This window comes from Salvelinus fontinalis, chromosome 23, assembly GCF_029448725.1.
Source record: "Salvelinus fontinalis isolate EN_2023a chromosome 23, ASM2944872v1, whole genome shotgun sequence".
Taxonomy (NCBI): Eukaryota; Metazoa; Chordata; class Actinopteri; order Salmoniformes; family Salmonidae; genus Salvelinus; species Salvelinus fontinalis.
Window position 1 is genome coordinate 26,410,127 of NC_074687.1, and position 19,806 is coordinate 26,429,932.

At 44.0% G+C, this 19,806-nt stretch overlaps 1 protein-coding gene across 1 annotated transcript in view; it reads right to left on the reverse strand.

Moving 5' to 3' along the window:
- Nucleotides 1–19,806, reverse strand: part of cep126 (centrosomal protein 126) — a 63,407-nt gene that overhangs the window by 20,953 nt on the left and 22,648 nt on the right. The window contains exons 6-7 of the mRNA XM_055878330.1: nt 13,392–15,804; nt 7,099–7,215 (exon numbers count right to left, since the gene is read on the reverse strand). Coding sequence (XP_055734305.1) covers nt 7,099–7,215; nt 13,392–15,804 — 2,530 coding nt within the window. The remainder of the gene's footprint in view (nt 1–7,098; nt 7,216–13,391; nt 15,805–19,806) is intronic.

Consider the following 19,806-nt stretch of genomic DNA (forward strand, 5'->3'; position numbering starts at 1 on the left):
TGTTTGCATAATTATGTTTTTTTTTAAGGAAATTGCATAGTCAGAAAAAATGTAATGGATGAAATCCTTAATAGAATTTGAGTTATCAGTGTCAAATGTGTACGATGTTGGGTAACTACTAGGAGGTCGACCGATTAAATCGGAATGGCCGATTAATTAGGGCCGATTTCAAGTTTTCATAACAATCGGTATTCTGCATTTTTGGACACCGATCATGGCCGATTACATTGCACTCCACGAGGAGACTGAGTGGCAGGCTGACTACCTGTTACGCGAGTGCAGCAAGGAGCCAAGGTGCTAGCTAGCGTTAAACGTATCTTATAAAAAACCATCAATCTTAACATAATCACTAGTTAACTACACATGGTTGATGATATTACTAGTTTATCTAGCTTGTCCTGCGTTGCATATAATTGATGCGGTGCCTGTTAATTTATCCTCGAATCACAGCCTACTTCGCCAAACGGGGGATGATTTAATGAGCGCATTCGCGAAAAAAGCACTGTCATTGCACCAATGTGTACCTAACCATAAACATCAATACACAAGTATACATTTTTAAACCTGCATATTTAGTTAATATTGCCTGCTAACATGAATTTCTTTTAACTAGGGAAATTGTGTCACTTCTCTTGCGTTCTGTGCAACAGAGTCAGGGTATATGCAGCAGTTTGGTCCGCCTGGCTCGTTGCGAACTGTGTGAAGACTATTTCTTCCTATCAAAGACAGCCAACTTCGCCAAACGGGGGATGATTTAACAAAAGCGCATTTGCGAAAAAAGCACAATCGTTGCACGAATGTACCTAACCATAAACATCAACGCCTTTCTTATAATCAATACACAGAAGTATATTTTTTTTAAACCTGCATATTTAGTTAAAAGAAATTCATGTTAGCAGGCAATATTAAACTAGGGAAATTGTGTCACTTCTCTTGCGTTCATTGCACGCAGAGCCAGGGTATATGCAACAGTTTGGGCCGCCTGGCTCGTTGCGAACTAATTTACCAGAATTTTACGTAATTATGAGAATATTGAAGGTTGTGCAATGTAACAGGAATATTTAGACTTAGGGATGCCACCCGTTAGTTAAAATACAGAACGGTTCCGTATTTCACTGAAAGAATAAATGTTTTGTTTTCGAGATGATAGTTTCCGGATTTGACAATATTAATGACCAAAGGCTCGTATTTCTGTGTGTTATTATATTATAATTAAGTCTATGATTTGATAGAGCAATCTGACTGAGCGGTGGTAGGCAGCAGCAGGCTCGTAAGCATTCATTCAAACAGCACTTTCCTGCGTTTGCCAGCAGCTCTTCGCAATGCTACAAGCATTGCGCTGTTTATAACTTCAAGCCTATCAACTCCCGAGATTAGGCTGGCAATACTAAAGTACCTATTAGAACATCCAATAGTCAAAGGTCTATGAAATACAAAATGGTAGAGAGAGAAATAGTCCTATAACAACTACAACCTAAAACTTCTTACCTGGGAATATTGAAGACTCATGTTAAAAGGAACCACCAGCTTTCATATGTTTTCATGTTCTGAGCAAGGAACTTAAACGTTAGCTTTTTTACATGGCACATATTGCACTTTTACTCTCTTCTCCAACACTTTGTTTTTGCATTATTTAAACCAAATTGAACATGTTTCATTATTTATTTGAGACTAAATTTATTTTATTGATGTATTATATTAAGTAAAAATAAAAGTGTTCATTCAGTATTGTTGTAATTGTCATTATTACATATATATATATATATATATATATATATATATATATATATATATTTTAAACCGGCCGATAAAACAGTATCGGCTTTTTTTGGTCCTCCAATAATCAGTATTGGTATCGGCGTTGAAAAATCATAAATCGGTCGACCTCTAGTAACTACAGGTCAAGTCATTTCTATTTCTTCTGAATAAACGGGAAGATCTTTAGGGCGGCAGCTAGTCTCAAGGTTAGAGCGTTGGGCCAGACACTAAAAGGTTGTTGGCTCGAATCCCGGAGCCAACAAGGTGAAAGATCTTTTGCTGTGCCCTTGAGAAAGGCACCTAACCGCAATTGCTCCTGGGGCGCTGGACAATGGTGACCCTTGTCGTGACCCCACTCCCTGTGGATGTCTCAGGGGGAGTAGGGATACGGTGACCCTGGCCGTGACCCCACTCCCTGCGGGTGTCTCAGGGGGAGTAGGGATACGGTGACCCTGGCCGTGACCCCACTCCCTGCGGGTGTCTCGGGGGAGTAGGGATACGGTGACCCTGGCCGTGACCCCACTCCCTGTGGGTGTCTCAGGGGTAGTTGGGATACGGTGACCCTTGTCGTGACCCTGGCCGTGACCCCACTCCCTGCGGGTGTCTCGGGGGGGGTTGGGATATGGTGACCCTGGCCGTGACCCCACTCCCTGTGGATGTCTCAGGGGGAGTTGGGATACCGTGACCCTGGCCGTGACCCCACTCCCTGTGGGTGTCTCAGGGGGAGTTGGGATACCGTGACCCTGGCCGTGACCCCACTCCCTGCGGGTGTCTCGGGGGGGGTTGGGATATGGTGACCCTGGCCGTGACCCCACTCCCTGCTGGTGTCTCAGGGAGAGTTGGGATATGGTGACCCTGGCCGTGACCCTGGCCGTGACCCCACTCCCTGCTGGTGTCTCAGGGAGAGTTGGGATATGGTGACCCTGGCCGTGACCCCACTCCCTGTGGATGTCTCAGGGGGAGTTGGGATACCGTGACCCTGGCCGTGACCCCACTCCCTGCTGGTGTCTCGGGGGGGGTTGGGATATGGTGACCCTGGCCGTGACCCCACTCCCTGCTGGTGTCTCAGGGAGAGTTGGGATATGGTGACCCTGGCCGTGACCCCACTCCCTGTGGGTGTCTCAGGGGGAATTGGGATATGGTGACCCTGGCTGTGACCCTGGTCCATGACCCCACTCCCTGCTGGTGTCTCAGGGGGAGTTGGGATATGGTGACCCTGGCCGTGACCCTGGCCGTGACCCCACTCCCTGCTGGTGTCTCAGGGAGAGTTGGGATATGGTGACCCTGGCCGTGACCCCACTCCCTGCTGGTGTCTCAGGGGGAGTTGGGATATGGTGACCCTGGCTGTGACCCTGGTCCATGACCCCACTCCCTGCTGGTGTCTCAGGGAGAGTTGGGATATGGTGACCCTGGCCGTGACCCCACTCCCTGTGGGTGTCTCAGGGGGAGTTGGGATACGGTGACCCTGGCTGTGACCCCACTCCCTGCTGGTGTCTCAGGGAGAGTTGGGATATGGTGACCCTGGCCGTGACCCCACTCCCTGCTGGTGTCTCAGGGGGAGTTGGGATATGGTAACCCTGGCTGTGACCCCACTCCCTGCTGATGTCTCAGGGAGAGTTGGGATACGGTGACCCTTGTCGTGACCCCACTCCCTGTGGATGTCTCAGGGGGAGTAGGGATACGGTGACCCTTGTCGTGACCCTGGCGTGACCCCACAGGGAGTCTCAGGGGGGGTTGGGATATGGTGACCCTGGCTGTGACCCCACTCCCTGCTGATGTCTCAGGGAGAGTTGGGATACGGTGACCCTGGCCGTGACCCCACTCCCTGCCGGTGTCTCAGGGAGAGTTGGGATATGGTGACCCTGGCCGTGACCCTGGCTGTGACCCCACTCAGGGGGGGTTGTGATATGGTGACCCTGGCCGTGACCCCACTCCTTGTGGGTGTCTCAGGGGGGGTTGGGATATTCAAGAAACACATTTCCAGTAGAAAGTGTGTAACAGCACATATATAAGCCCCCCCCCAACATTGAGTATTACAACAGAAGGTTCACCCTAATGTATGGTCTATTAAAAAGATATGTTGCAAAAAAAGTATTTCCCTTTTATCGAACGTTTACTTCTAAATGGCGCTCTTTGACAGAGAAATAATACTACGAGGTTTTGAGGCTGAATGCCAGATGGTACCCTTTTCCCTACATCAGGGGCACCTCCAGTCCTCAGGGGCCTGATTGGTGTCACATCTGCTGCACCCTCTACAACCCTCTGCAACCACTGTGATTATTATTATTAATATTATTATTATTATTATTATTATTATTTGACCCTGCTGTTAATTTATGAACATTTTAACATCTTGGCCATGTTCTGTTATAATCACCACCCGGCACAGCCAAAACAGGACTGGCCCTACCCTCATAGCCTGGTTCCTCTCTAGGTTTCTTCCTAGGTTTTGGCCTTTCTAGGGAGTTTTTCCTAGCCACCGTGCTTCTACACCTGCAATGCTTGCTGTTTGGGGGTTTTAGGCTGGGTATCTGTACAGCACTTTGAGATATCAGCTGATGTAAGAAGGGCTTTTTAATACATTTGACTGACACCTTTGCACCCCGCCCCCGCTAACACACCTGACTCCAATAATCAACTAATCATGATCTTCAGTTTAGAACACAATTCGTTTAATCAGGTGTGTTAGCTAGGGATGTGGGGAAAGTGTGACACCGATCAGGCACCCGAGGACTGGGATTGCCCATCCCTTCCCTATGCATTCGGAAAGTATTCAGACCCCTTGACTTTCTTCACATTTTTGTTACGTTACAGACTTATTCTAAAATTGATTAAATATTTGTATTTTTTTCTCAAATCTAAACAAAATACCCCATAATGAAGAAACAAAAAAAGGTGTGTATAAATATTTTGGGGGAAAAAAACAAGAAAATTAAATTAAATATCACATTTACATAAGTATTCAGACCTTTTACTCAGTACTTTGTTGAAGCATCTTTGGCAGTGATTACAGCCTTGAGTCTTCTTGGGTATGATGCTACAAGCTTGGCACACCTGTATTTGGGGAGTTTCTCCATTCTTCTCTGCAGATCCTCTCAAGCTATTTTCAGGTCTCTCCAGAGATGTTAGATCGGGTTCAAGTCTAGGCTCTGGCTGGTCCACTCAAGGACATCAGAGACTTGTCCTGAAGTCGCTCCAGCATCGTCTTGGCTGTGTGCTTAGGGTCATTGTCCTGTTGGTAGTTGAACCTTGGCCCCAGTCGGAGGTCCTGTGTGCTCTGGAGCAGGTTTTCATCAAGGATCTCTCTGTACTTTGCTCCGTTCATCTTTCCCTCGATCCTGACTAGTCTCCCAGTCCCTGCCGCTGAAAAACATCCCCACAGCATGATGGTGCCACCACCGTGCTTCACCGTAGAGATGGTGCCAGGTTTCCTCCAGACGTGATGCTTGGCATTCAGGCCAAGGAGTTCAATCTTTGTTTCATCAGACCAGAGAATCTTGTTTCTCATGGTCTAAGAGTCTTTAGGTGCCTTTTGGCAAACGCCAAGCGGGCTGTCATGTGCCTTTTACTGAGGAGTGGCTTCTGTCTGGCCACTCTACCATAAAGACCTGATTGGTAGAGTGCTGCAGAGATGGGTGTCCTTCTGGAAGGTTCTCCCATCTCCACAGAGGAACTCTGGAGCGCTGTCAGAGTGACCATCGGGTTCTTGGTCACCTCTCTGACCAAGGCCCTTCTCCCCCGATTTCTCAGTTTGGCCGGGCGGCCAGTTCTAGGAAGAGTCTTGGTGGTTCCAAACTTCTTCCATTTAAGTATGATGGAGGCCAATGCATTCTTGGGGACTTTCAATGCTACGGACATTTTTTGGTACCCTTCCCAAGAGCTGTGCCTCGACACAATCCTGGTTCGGAGCTCTACGGACAATTCCTTCGACCTCAAGGCTTGTTTTTTGCTCTGATATGCACTGTCAACTGTGGGACCTTATATAGACAGGTGTGTGCCTTTCCAAATCATGTCCAATCAATTGAATTTACCACAGGTGGACTCCGTGCGGCAGGTAGCCTAGTGTTTAGAGCGTTGGGCCAGTAACCGAAAGGTTGCTGTATCGAATCCCAGAGCTGACAAGGTAAAAATCTGTCGTTCTGCCCCTGAGCAAGGCAGTTAACCTACTGTTCCCCGGGCGCCGAAGACGTGGATGTTGATTATGGCAGCTCCTCACACTGTCACGATCGTCAAAGGTAGAGAGTGAGGACCAAGGCGCAGCATGTGGAAAATAAGCCATCTTCTTTTATTTAGAAGAGAACCAACACAAAACGAAACCACTTTAACAAACTAACAAACAAACAGTGAGAAACAACCTCCCTATGTATGTCTCTCAATCAGAGGAAAACGAAAACACCTGTCTCTGATTGAGAGCCATACAAGGTCAATTAACCCTTTAACCCAACATAGAAACACAACACATAGAAATGCCCACCCAGCTCACGCCCTGACCAATAAACACATACAAAACAAGAGAAAACAGGTCAGGAACGTGACACACATCTCTCTGATTCAGAGGGATGGGTTAAATGAGGAAGACGTGGATGTTGATTATGGCAGCTCCTCACACCTCTCTGATTCAGAGGGCTTGGGTTAAATGAGGAAGACGTGGATGTTGATTATGGCAGCTCCTCACACCTCTCTGATTCAGAGGGCTTGGGTTAAATGAGGAAGACGTGGATGTTGATTATGGCAGCTCCTCACACCTCTCTGATTCAGAGGGCTTGGGTTAAATGAGGAAGACGTGGATGTTGATTATGGCAGCTCCTCACACCTCTCTGATTCAGAGGGCTTGGGTTAAATGAGGAAGACGTGGATGTTGATTATGGCAGCTCCTCACACCTCTCTGATTCAGAGGGCTTGGGTTAAATGAGGAAGACGTGGATGTTGATTATGGCAGCTCCTCACACCTCTCTGATTCAGAGGGCTTGGGTTAAATGTGGAAGACCCATTTCAGTTCAATGCATTCAGTTGTACAACTGACTAGGTATCTCACCCAATCAAATTGTAGAAACATCAAGGATGACCAATGGAAACAGGATGAACCTGAGCTCAATATTAAGTCTCATAGCGAAGGGTCTGAATACTTATATAAATAAGGTATTTATGTTTTTTTATTTTTAATACATTTGCAAAAATGTCTAAAAACCTGGTTTCACTTTCTCATTATGGGTTATTGTGTGATGAGGAAAAACATTAATTTAATCCATTTTAGAATAAATCTGTAACGTAGTGCACAAAATAGGGAATAGGGTGCAATTTGAGATACCACCTAGGCTAAATCTGATTTGACCTTCTTACCATTGGTTGGAGAGAGGAAGAAGTCTCCCATCGTGGCTTTAACTCCGTTGATCAGGCTGTCCCCGTTGATAGTAACGCGAGATAGGTGTGCTTGAGGCAGGACAGTTATAGGGTCACCTAAAGAGACAAAACAGCAAGTCAGAGGTTCCTAGTTTCCCCTCCCGGCTCCAGATTCTGTTATGAAAACACCTGATGTTTCTCTCCAAACTATCCCGATAGACATTTTCCCATGGTATATTTCACCAGTGTAGTAATCCCATATGTGATGGTGAGTGGTACAGGGGGGGGCAATGAAAACACAGCGTATCGATTGAACTTAAGAAGAAGTTTTCCTAAGAAATGTTTTCATACCTAAAGAATCAGCCACACAAAGTTACAAACTGGCAGCCACACAAAGAGAGTACTGTCCCGTCAAAAGGGTTTCTGTTGGACTAGCCAACAAGGTGCAGTGAGTTCAGTGGGGAGGCTTTAGGTCACTGGGTCCTCAGTACTTTCCATGTAACAAAAAAAAAAATGAGCAGTTGAAAATATATTTCCAATAGCAGGTGGATGACATCAGTCATAAATTACATACAATAAAAATAACTAATTACTAGGGATGGAACGATTCAACATTACATATCGGCCACCGCTTCAAATGGTTAACCTGCGAGTGCATCAGAGCCTAAACTGATCCAAATTAAGCATTGGTCAGAAAACAAATTCAAACTTCAGGAATCAATGGTTCACTGGTGTTTTTAACTCGTTTTTGTTTTATTCTGAAAATACCTCATCTGTATTGATCACATCTTTACTAACGCTGCAGAAATGTGTTTGAACGCAGTATCCAGATCCATAGGATGTAGTGATCACAATATAGTAGCCACATCTAGGAAACCCACAGTTCCAAAGGCTGGGCCTAATATAGTGTATAAGAGGTCAGGCTGGGCCTAATATAGTGTATAAGAGGTCAGGCTGGGCCTAATATAGTGTATAAGAGGTCAGGCTGGGCCTAATATAGTGTATAAGAGGTCAGGCTGGGCCTAATATAGTGTATAAGAGGTCAGGCTGGGCCTAATATAGTGTATAAGAGGACAGGCTGGGCCTAATATAGTGTATAAGAGGTCAGGCTGGGCCTAATATAGTGTATATGAGGTCAGGCTTGGTCTAATATAGTGTATAAGAGGTCAGGCTGGGCCTAATATAGTGTATAAGAGGTCAGGCTGGGCCTAATATAGTGTATAAGAGGTCAGGCTGGGCCTAATATAGTGTATAAGAGGACAGGCTGGGCCTAATATAGTGTATAAGAGGTCAGGCTGGGCCTAATATAGTGTATATGAGGTCAGGCTTGGTCTAATATAGTGTATAAGAGGTCAGGCTGGGCCTAATATAGTGTATAAGAGGTCAGGCTGGGCCTAATATAGTGTATAAGAGGTCAGGCTGGGCCTAATATAGTGTATAAGAGGTCAGGCTTGGTCTAATATAGTGTATAAGAGGTCAGGCTGGGCCTAATATAGTGTATAAGAGGTCAGGCTGGGCCTAATATAGTGTATAAGAGGACAGGCTGGGCCTAATATAGTGTATAAGAGGTCAGGCTGGGCCTAATATAGTGTATAAGAGGTCAGGCTGGGCCTAATATAGTGTATAAGAGGTCAGGTTGGGCCTAATATAGTGTATAAGAGGTCAGGCTGGGCCTAATATAGTGTATAAGAGGTCAGGCTGGGCCTAATATAGTGTATAAGAGGTCATACAATACGTTTTGTAGTGATTCATATGTTGATGATGTTAAGAATATCTGCTGGTCCGTGGTGTGTAATGAGGCACAATCAGACACTGCACTTGACACATTTATGAAATTGCGTATTCCAGTTACTGGCTGCAGAACCAATTGGCAAAAGTACTGCAAATTGAGAAATCATGTGACTAAACTGAATAAAAAGAAGAAACTACACTATGAAACAAAGATAAATTATATAAAGAATGATAGTAAAAAATCTTTGGAGCACCTTAAAATTACATTATGGGAAAAAAGGCAATCTCAGCTCCATCATTCATTGAACCAAAAGGCTCATTCATCCCAAAACCAACTGATATTACAAACTACTTGCTGATTTTTTTCATTGGCAAGATCAGCAAACTTAGGCGTGACATGCCAGAAAGAAACCCTGACACTACACATCCAAGTATAACTGATCAAATTATGAAAGACAAGCATTGTAATTTTTAATTCCGTAAAGTGAGTGTGAAAAAGGATTGTTGTCTATCAACAACCAGGGTCTGACAACTTGGATGGAAAATAACTGAGGAGAATAGCGGACGATATTGCCACATCTTCAATTTAAGCCTACTAGAAAGTGTGTGCCCTCAGGCCTTGAGGGAAGCTAAAGTCATTCTGCTACCCAAGAATAGTAAAGCCCCCTTTACTGGCTCAAATAGCCGACCAATCAGTCTGTTATCAACCCTTAGTAAACTTTTGGGGAAAAAATCATGTTTGACCAGATACAATGCTATTTTTCAGTAAACAAATTGACAACAAACTTTCAGCTTATAGGGAAGGACACTCAACAAACACAGCACTTACACATATGACTGATGATTGGCTGAGAGAAATTGATGATAAAAAATATTGTGGGGGCAGTTTTGTCACACTTCAGTGCGGCTTTTGACATTATCTATCATAGTCCACTGCTGGAAAACTTATGTTATGGCTTTACACCCCCTGCTATAATGTGTTATGGCTTTACACCCCCTGCTATATTGTGGATAAAGAGTTACCCGTCTAACAGAACACAGAGGGTGATCTTTAATGGAAGCCTCTCCAACATAATCCAGGTAGAATCAGGAATTCCCCAGGGCAGCTGTCTAGGCTCCCTACTTTTCTCAAACTTTACTAACTACATGCCAATGGCTTTGAGAATGTGGATGACTCAACACTATACACGTCAGCTACTACTGCGGCTGAAATGACTGCAACACTTAACAAAGAGCTGCAGTTAGTTTCAGAACGGGAGGCAAGGAAAAAGTTTGCCCTAAATATTTAAAAAACTAAAAGCATTGTATTTGGGATAAATAATTCACTAAACCCTAAACCTCAACAAAATCTTGTAATGAATACTGTGGAAATGGAGCAAGTTGAGGTGACTAAACTGCTTTGAGTAACCCTGGATTGTAAACTGTCATGGTCAAAACATATTGATACAACAGTAGCTAAGATGGGGAGAAGTCTGTCCATAATAAAGCACTGCTCTGCCTTCTTAACAACACTATCAACAAGGCAGGTCCTACAGGCCCTAGTTTCTACCTTCTTAACAGCACTATCAACAAGGCAGGTCCTACAGGCCCTAGTTTTGTCACACCTGGACTACTGTTCAGTCGTGTGGTCAGGTGCCACAAAGAGGAAAATTGCAATTGGCTCAGAACAGGGCAGCTGGATGTACACAGAGAGCTAATATTAATAATATGTCAATCTCTCCTGGCTCAAATTGGAGGAGAGATTGACTTCATCACTACTTGTATTTGTGAGGTACTAACATGTTGAATGCACCGAGCTGTCTGTTTAAACTACTGGCACACAGCTCAGACACACATGACTACCCCACAAGACAGGCCACCAGAGGTCTCTTCACAGTCCCCAAGTCCAGAACAGACTATGGGAGGCACACAGTACTACATAGAGCCATGACTACATGGAACTCTATTCCACAGTACTACATAGAGCCATGACTACATGGAACTCTATTCCACAGTACTACATAGAGCCATGACTACATGGAACTCTATTCCACAGTACTACATAGAGCCATGACTACATGGAACTCTATTCCACAGTACTACATAGAGCCATGACTACATGGAACTCTATTCCACAGTACTACATAGAGCCATGACTACATGGAACTCTATTCCACAGTACTACATAGAGCCATGACTACATGGAACTCTATTCCACAGTACTACATAGAGCCATGACTACATGGAACTCTATTCCACAGTACTACATAGAGCCATGACTACATGGAACTCTATTCCACAGTACTACATAGAGCCATGACTACATGGAACTCTATTCCACAGTACTACATTGAGCCATGACTACATGGAACTCTATTCCACAGTACTACATAGAGCCATGACTACATGGAACTCTATTCCACAGTACTACATAGAGCCATGACTACATGGAACTCTATTCCACAGTACTACATAGAGCCATGACTACATGGAACTCTATTCCACAGTACTACATAGAGCCATGACTACATGGAACTCTATTCCACAGTACTACATAGAGCCATGACTACATGGAACTCTATTCCACAGTACTACATAGAGCCATGACTACATGGAACTCTATTCCACAGTACTACATAGAGCCATGACTACATGGAACTCTATTCCACAGTACTACATAGAGCCATGACTACATGGAACTCTATTCCACAGTACTACATAGAGCCATGACTACATGGAACTCTATTCCACAGTACTACATAGAGCCACGACTACATGGAACTCTATTCCACAGTACTACATAGAGCCACGACTACATGGAACTCTATTCCACAGTACTACATAGAGCCACGACTACATGGAACTCTATTCCACAGTACTACATAGAGCCACGACTACATGGAACTCTATTCCACAGTACTACATAGAGCCATGACTACATGGAACTCTATTCCACAGTACTACATAGAGCCATGACTACATGGAACTCTATTCCACAGTACTACATAGAGCCATGACTACATGGGACTCTATTCCACAGTACTACATAGAGCCATGACTACATGGAACTCTATTCCACAGTACTACATAGAGCCATGACTACATGGAACTCTATTCCACAGTACTACATAGAGCCATGACTACATGGAACTCTATTCCACATCAAGTAATTTATGCAGCAGTAAAATTAGATTTACAAAACAGATACAAAAATACACTTTATGCTACTGCAGGGAATGTGACACAAACACAGGCACTGACATGCATACCCATGATAACATACGCACCATACTCACACGTACACATGGACTCTGTTGTAGATATGTGGTAGTAGAATAGGGGCCTGAATTTGCTGTAATGTTTTTAAATTGTATAACTGCCTTACTTTAGCTGGAACTAATGGGGGTCCAAAATAAACCCCAGGAAGAGTAGCTGCTGCCTTGGCAGGAACTAATGGGGATCCATAATAAACCCCAGGTAGAGTAGCTGCTGCCTTGGCAGGAACTAATGGGGATCCATAATAAACCCCAGGAAGAGTAGCTGCTACCTTGGCAGGAACTAATGGGGATCCATAATAAACCCCAGGAAGAGTAGCTGCTGCCTTGGCAGGAACTAATGGGGATCCATAATAAACCCCAGGAAGAGTAGCTGCTGCCTTGGCAGGAACTAATGGGGATACATAATAAACCCCAGTAAGAGTAGCTGCTGCCTTGGCAGGAACTAATGGGGATCCATAATAAACCCCAGGAAGAGTAGCTGCTGCCTTGGCAGGAACTAATGGGGATCCTTAATAAACCACCAGGAAACCGAATCGTTTCAAAGTAAAATGTATGGTTCCTGTATCGTCTCACAGCCCATGTATCTAGATGCGTATCAAATCGTTTCAAACTAAAACGTGTATCGTACCAGATGCGTATCGAATCGTTCATGAAAGGAAAGATGCACATCCCTACTAACTATGCCGTAAAACTTGAAAGCTCAAACTAAACAACAAGTTAAATGTGATAAAGTTTATCTAATTTGACTGACATGCACATTAATATCTGTGAAGGAACATTTCATGTTTGTGCTTTTCTAATAACCAATTCCACTGGGTTCATGCAAGTGACTGATTGATCGTGCCTGGGAGGAATCCTCACTATCAGTAGAAGCAATTCGGCAGTACGCCCAGAACATTGTTTTGAGAACCGAAAGGGGTGTGTCAGTAACAAGGTCTCAGCCTGGCGAGCAGAAGCCTTGTGAGGTATTGGTCTGTCACATGCATGAACCAAATGTTAATGATGAATTAATTATAAATAATGAGTAAGCTAAATCATGCAAATATAACTTGTCTGTGTAAGCAGTATATAAGAGTACTAACGGGACTGTCCCGGCAGAGCTCCTGACCAACGTGTACTATGGAGCGTTAAGTTTGTTGGAACCTCTCCAGCTTGCTGATAATAAATAATGATTAATTTAATATTGACTTCAGGTGACCCTGGTGGTAATTTCCACAACACGTCCTTCTCAACTGGTGACAACAACACATGTATTAGAGATGTGAGGAACGGACAGTCTGATCAATCTACAGTACAGTACATTACCGTCCTTGGTGGCTAAGGCACTACGGACTCCATGCCAGAGCTGGGAGATCTCCTCGTCTGTGGGAGTACGGTCCAGACAGAGGCCTTTCTCATGGTACAGCAGCCCCCATCTGGCGGCCTCTCCCTGGGCGTCCTGCTGGCCTGACATGGGGGTGGCCTTGGATGGGTTGGAAATAACGCCGCTCTCTGCCCTAATGACATGTGTACGGGTCTGGGACGGGGCGAAGCTGTCCAGGGTGTTATTGTTACACAACGCCTCATCTACAGGAATCCCTGCTTTAGTAGCAGCAGAGTTAGACTGATCCATGTTGTAAGGAGTCTTGGTGGTGTCATTAAAGGGGTCCATATTGTAAGGAGTCTTGGTGGTGTCATTAAAGGGATCCATGTTGTAAGGAGTCTTGGTGGTGTCATTAAAGTTATCCATGTTGTAAGGAGTCTTGGTGGTGTCATTAAAGTTATCCATATTGTAAGGAGTCTTGGTGGTGTCATTAGTGTGATTCATATTGTAAGGAGTCTTGGTGGTGTATGATACTACAGCATCCGTCCGTCTTGTGTGTGTTTTTGGCTCCATGGTTTCAGTGCGAGGCGGGGGACGAGGCACCATGACCTTCCCGTGGGTCACCCGGGCCACGTGGCTGCTGGCCTCCGTAGCAGATTGGGGTCTGATGACCGTGCCTTTTCTGGAGCGGGACGAAACAGGATCCATCCCTGCCCTGGCAGATCTCACTCTCCTGGGGACTCTGGGGCACCCGGTTCTCCCGCTGCTCCCCCACTGGACCCTGACCTCCCTGGCTTCCACTCTTGTCTCCCTGGCCTCCTGGCCTCTCTCCTGGACCCCCTGGTGCCCCTGCAACCTGCTCTCCTGGATCCTGACATCTGCCCAGGCCTGCTTGGTAAAATGATAGCCGGTGGAGGCCAGAGGGGTGTTGGTGGCCACCGTCTGGCCCTGACCCTGTTGGTGGTCTGATGATGCTGCGTATTTATGTAGAGGTAGTGGATACTCAGAAACACACTTGTTGTTTGTTATAGGACTCTGTTTCATCTCCTCCTCTTCCTCCAGATTTACCTCGTCAAACCAGCGTACCTTCTTCTTGACCATCTTGTTGCCCTCTGCATCCTTGCCTTTCCTTCTGGTCAGTTCCACACTATCTCTGATGGACATGTTGAATGGTTTGGTGAATATTAAATGCCTGGCGTTATACATACTAGAATAAGTGTTTCCTTCCGACACGCCGTATTTCGATTGTTTTTTAAGAATTCCTTTTATGCATCGGACTTCAGTGCCTTTATGATGATCTGTGGCTGTGCTGACAGCAGCTGCAGGTGGAGGAGATGGAGGCCTATCTGGGAGGTGTGTTGGTGTTATTTCCACCTGCAGGTTCTTCAGGCCTTTAGGGAAGTCAGACCTGATATTACAATGGCCCAACGTCTGACTGAGAGGGTCTTTGTTCTTAGACCTTCCGGCTTTGGGCTCAGAGTTGGACCCTGCTTTGGGCTCAGAGTTGGACCCTGCTTTGGGTTCAGAGTTGGACCCTGCTTTGGGTTCAGAGTTGGACCCTCCTTTGGGTTCAGAGTTGGTCCCTTTGTTGAGGTTGTTCATAGCATCTTCTACACTGGGTTTGCTCCCGTGTGACTGGTGTTGTGTGCTTTTTGTTGGCTGAATGATGGCGGTGTCCTCTCGGGCCCCTGAGCTACTTTTAGTGCTATAACTGAGGATATAATCAGGGTTTGAGGAGGGGGCTTCACACAGAAGGTCTTTGTGGCTGCAAGTTTTCCCAGGCAGAAGGACCTGTGTCGCCGACGGTTGTTTGGAATACTTGTCCTCCTGGGGTCTCACCTGCTGCCTAAATTCTAACTTTCCCTCTGGGGTCAGACAAGAGGTGAACTCTAGCAGCGTTCTGTCTGGAGTAGAAACCTTAGAGCACGCTACGACCCCTGAGACTCTGTGGTCCCTCCTCAGATGACTTTCCCTTTGCTGAGAGTGTTGGTCACCGGTATCTGAACGTATTGAGGATGTATCTATAATCCCACTCAGAGTTAGCAGACTGTGGTGACTGACACTGAGGAATGGGGACTGGGTTATAGTGTTACTCTGTGATGATGATTGGTCTGTACAACTCTGCCACCCAGTGGCCTGCGAGAGCTGGTGCAGTCTGCTGTTACAATCTTCGGACTCCTCTGTCTGCTTTGGTCTGGGGGGCTGAGGGCTAGCATCAACTTTGCCCTGTTGGAGTAGGAGGTTACCACTTCTTTTTGTTGGTGGACAAAAGGACAAGTCAGAGGATGGACCATTGGGGTGTTTCTGGTGATCTAACCAAGAGCTGTGGACCCTGTGTATTGTATTGTTCAAGACGTCCTCCGTCTCCAAGCTATCCAGACTGGACAGGCTCTCTGACTGAGTCACATTACGATGCTGTAATACAGAAGAGATAGTTTTGTTGGTTGATTCATTGATATTTGGGTAAAACAATTCATACATACAAATACTATTTAAAAAGTACAAGGAACACCAGAGGATTACCTCATGAAAGCATTAAAAACACGTATTTTCAATGAGTTCCTCTGAGATGCATTAATTCAACAACAGAAGAGATGTATTATTCAACAAGTGAATGTCATGATGGTATGATATCCTTAATAATGTATATAGATACACAATGTACATTGTTCCACTGGATATCATAAGGTGAATGCACCAATTTGTAAGTCGCTCTGGATAAGAGCGTCTGCTAAATGACTTAAATGTAAATGTAATACACTATATATATATATATAGTATATACAAAAGTATGTGGACACCCCTTCAAACTAGTGGATTTGGCTATTTCAGCCACACCCATTGCTGACAGGTGTATAAAATCGAGCACACACCCATGCAATCTCCATAGACAAACACTGGCAGTAGAATGGCCTTAATGAAGAGCTCAGTGACTTTCAACGTGGCACTGTCATAGGATGTCACCTTTCCAACAAGTCAGTTTGTCAAATTTATGCCCTGCTAGAGCTGCTCCGGTCAACTGTAAGTGCTGTTATTGTGAAGTGGAAACATCTAGGAGCAACAACGGCTCAGCCGGAAAGTGGTAGGCCACACAAGTTCAAAGTGCGGGAACGCCGAGTGCTGAAGCTGTAGGAGTAAGTGACATATGTAGGTAGATATCACACTATTAAACAATAGATAGGTAAATAGTATAAGAAGGCAGATGTGAGTGTGTTTGCCATTCTGGTAAATACAGGAAACCAAAGATTAGCAGATGATGTAGTAGTAACATAAAATACATGGATAACATATAAATATTAAAGATAGCTGAACATTAAAGTAACAAACCACATGGTAACATAGATCATGAGACCGTGGTAATGGAAATCTACTAAGGGACGTTCTGACCCTCTGACCCTTGTAGATTCTCCATTATGCTGTCAGACAGATAGGCGCTTAAAGAAATTGGACACTAGACACACAGTCTGCTGATTCTTTAAAGAGATACACATGTCAGAGAAATATGTGTTTAGGGCACTTAGACCCACTAGAAATATAGTCTACTCATTCCACTAGAAAAGCATACATACCAGAGAAATATGCCTGAGATGGCTGGACACTAATGAACAAGAAACACATAGTCTGCTGATTCCATTTGAGTGAAACTGACCAGACACATAGACGCCTATAAGCAATTGGATGCCCTAGAGAGGGGGGGGGGGCACAAAGAGTGCATTGATTTAGTGGTAAAGGGAGGGTCCGGCCACCATTATAAACTGATTGAAGGCAGATGGTGGGGAATGACGTCATAGGGGACGGACAATACTATGTGGGTATAAATATAAAGGACTGGACTTCTGAGGGGGGGGTTCCGCGGTGGGGGTTCCGCGGACATTCCAGATGGCTGTACAATTGTAATAAAGAGCATGATTGAATTTACAAGTTCTGATAAAGCGTTATATTTCTGAGATGATTTTCCACGACATATTTTGGCGAGCTAGCCAGGAGCTGATAGGGACTGGGACGTTCTTGGCTGATGATGGGTTCTTTGGACAATCTAACAAACAAGGGTGGCCGCCCAACTAGACGGTAAGCAAGTTCTTACAATGGTTGAAATGTTTGTGTAAGATTGCTTCAGAGATACTGTCTCAGCGAGAGGAGCGCCACGTAAGTCTCTCTTTCAAATTTCCTAAAATGAAACCAGTAAATACAAAAGAACTTTTAAATTCAATGAATTTGCATGTATGTGTAATTTGGGGAATTGTATTAAATATAAATGCATGTGCATGTATAGAGAATGAGTGAATAGGCGATGTGAACTTTGCTTGTGTTGGGTGTTTAGTGGAGCATGCGCTCGTTCTGATTAGACCGTTCGAATGTGTAGCTTAAATGATGTGCTTGTTTGTGCCATCTGGCTGAGATGGCTGGCTATAATGTGGGACAGCCCATACGGTAAAAACAGATAATGTAGGTATAAAATCCTGTGATACCTCTTCAATAAAATTAGTAGAAGGAATGCTTGGACAGGTTACTTATGAATAACGGCTCTAAAGATAACAGAGAACTGCATGAATAAGTAGTTAGAAAGCCACGATACCGCTCGTTAAAAAAGGAACATTTTTAAAGAGGTCTGATTGGGTGGATATTTAGTAAATAAATACTTCATGGATACCGCCCCAGAACGGGGGACTGAACGGATGAATATTTAGAAGGCAGGAAAAACGTTAGCCCGATTGTGCGGCGTTCAACTGCAAAAGTAGCTTATAAATATTAGGTTGTAGGAAAACGTTAGCCCGATTGTGCGGCGTTCAACTGCAAAAGTAGCTTATAAATATTAGGTTGTAGGAAAACGTTAGCCCGATTGTGCGGCGTTCAACTGCAAAAGTAGCTTATAAATATTAGGTTGTAGGAAAAACGTTTGCCCGATTGTGCGGCGTTCAACTGCAAAAGTAGTTTATACGGTCGAAACATAAATCAGTAGTTAAATAAATATTTCATGGTTAACGCTCTGAAAGGAGGACTGTACGGATGAATATTTAGGACGTTTGCCCGATTGTGCGGCGTTCAAATGCAAAAGAAATCCTGCGAATAAAAAACCGCTCTGTCTAGCTAACAGGGTTTTGTAATTCAGTAGGTCACGCCATAATACTACTCTAATAAAAGAAGAAAAGATCAGTATTGGGGGTTGGGTAGGATATGAAGACAAGCTGATCCGATTAGACAGTAGTCTCTCGTCATATCGTAGAAATCCTATTAGCCTAGGCTTATGTTGAACAAAGGGATTAAGTCAATAAAGAAAGAACTGAGTTGTTTTGAGGTAAAAACAAAGGATGAATGATAATGTTGTAAGAAATGAGTAGATCTGTGTAGAGATAGAACATTAGGAAGAAAGAAAGGACAGGTTGGGTTGTGTGTGTGTGTGTGTGTCTGTGACCAACTGCTGGTAGGAAGAGGCATGCGCAAGCCTCTCTGATAGTTAACTGAGTGTAATTTGAGAAGGAGAGTGCAGTTAACTGCTATTAGGCAGATGGAATGAAATTAAGGAACATCGAAGTAAAATAAGTTATAATCAAGGATAAAAACACTGATGTGATAAAGTAATAAGCGACCATAGTAGAATACTAAAAAAGGTGTTAAAATAAATAACCATAAAGATAATAAAAGAGGATTAAACCAAATAGTGTGTAACAAGACAGAAAGTAGAATCGTCGATAAATTGAAATTGTACTATAAAGTTAAAAACGAATTTAGGTTAGTTAAGATAAATAGTGATAAATAGTGAAATTCAGGACAGATTAAGGATTCACGAACGGTGTAACAAAGGAAGAGGAAAAAAGAGGCCGTCGATCACTCTGTACCCACAGAGACTGCGGTCTAAAAATAGCCTGAAGGACAGAGACCAGAATATGAGAGGTTTGTTTCACTAAAACCGTGAATCGGGAATTAAACAGTAAAATGGGATAAAAGACAATGAAATAATAAGAATATAGATAAGAGGTAAGAAAGTATAGACAAAATAAATTTAATAAAGGTAAAAGTAAGACGTTAGATAGAGATCTTAACGGAGCGGGCAGTGGACTGGTGTGACTCAGTTGGTAGAGCATGGTGCTTGCAACACCAGGGTTGAGGGTTAAATTCCCATGGGGGACCAGGATGAATATGTATGAACTTTCCAATTTGTAAGTCGCTCTGGATAAGAGCATTTGCTAAATGACTTAAATGTAATGTAAATGTAATCATAAAATTGATTAGAATTATAAAATGAATAAATAATAATATCTGTAATGGGAAAAACACAGTGATATTTGAAGTATTGTATTAGAATAAGACATTAAGTCATCTGTAGTATTCAGAAATAATGTCTGTACTATATAGAGCTTGGTTTGAGAAGAGAAATTAAGTGATGGGACAAATGCATTTTTAATTGGAAAGGGGATT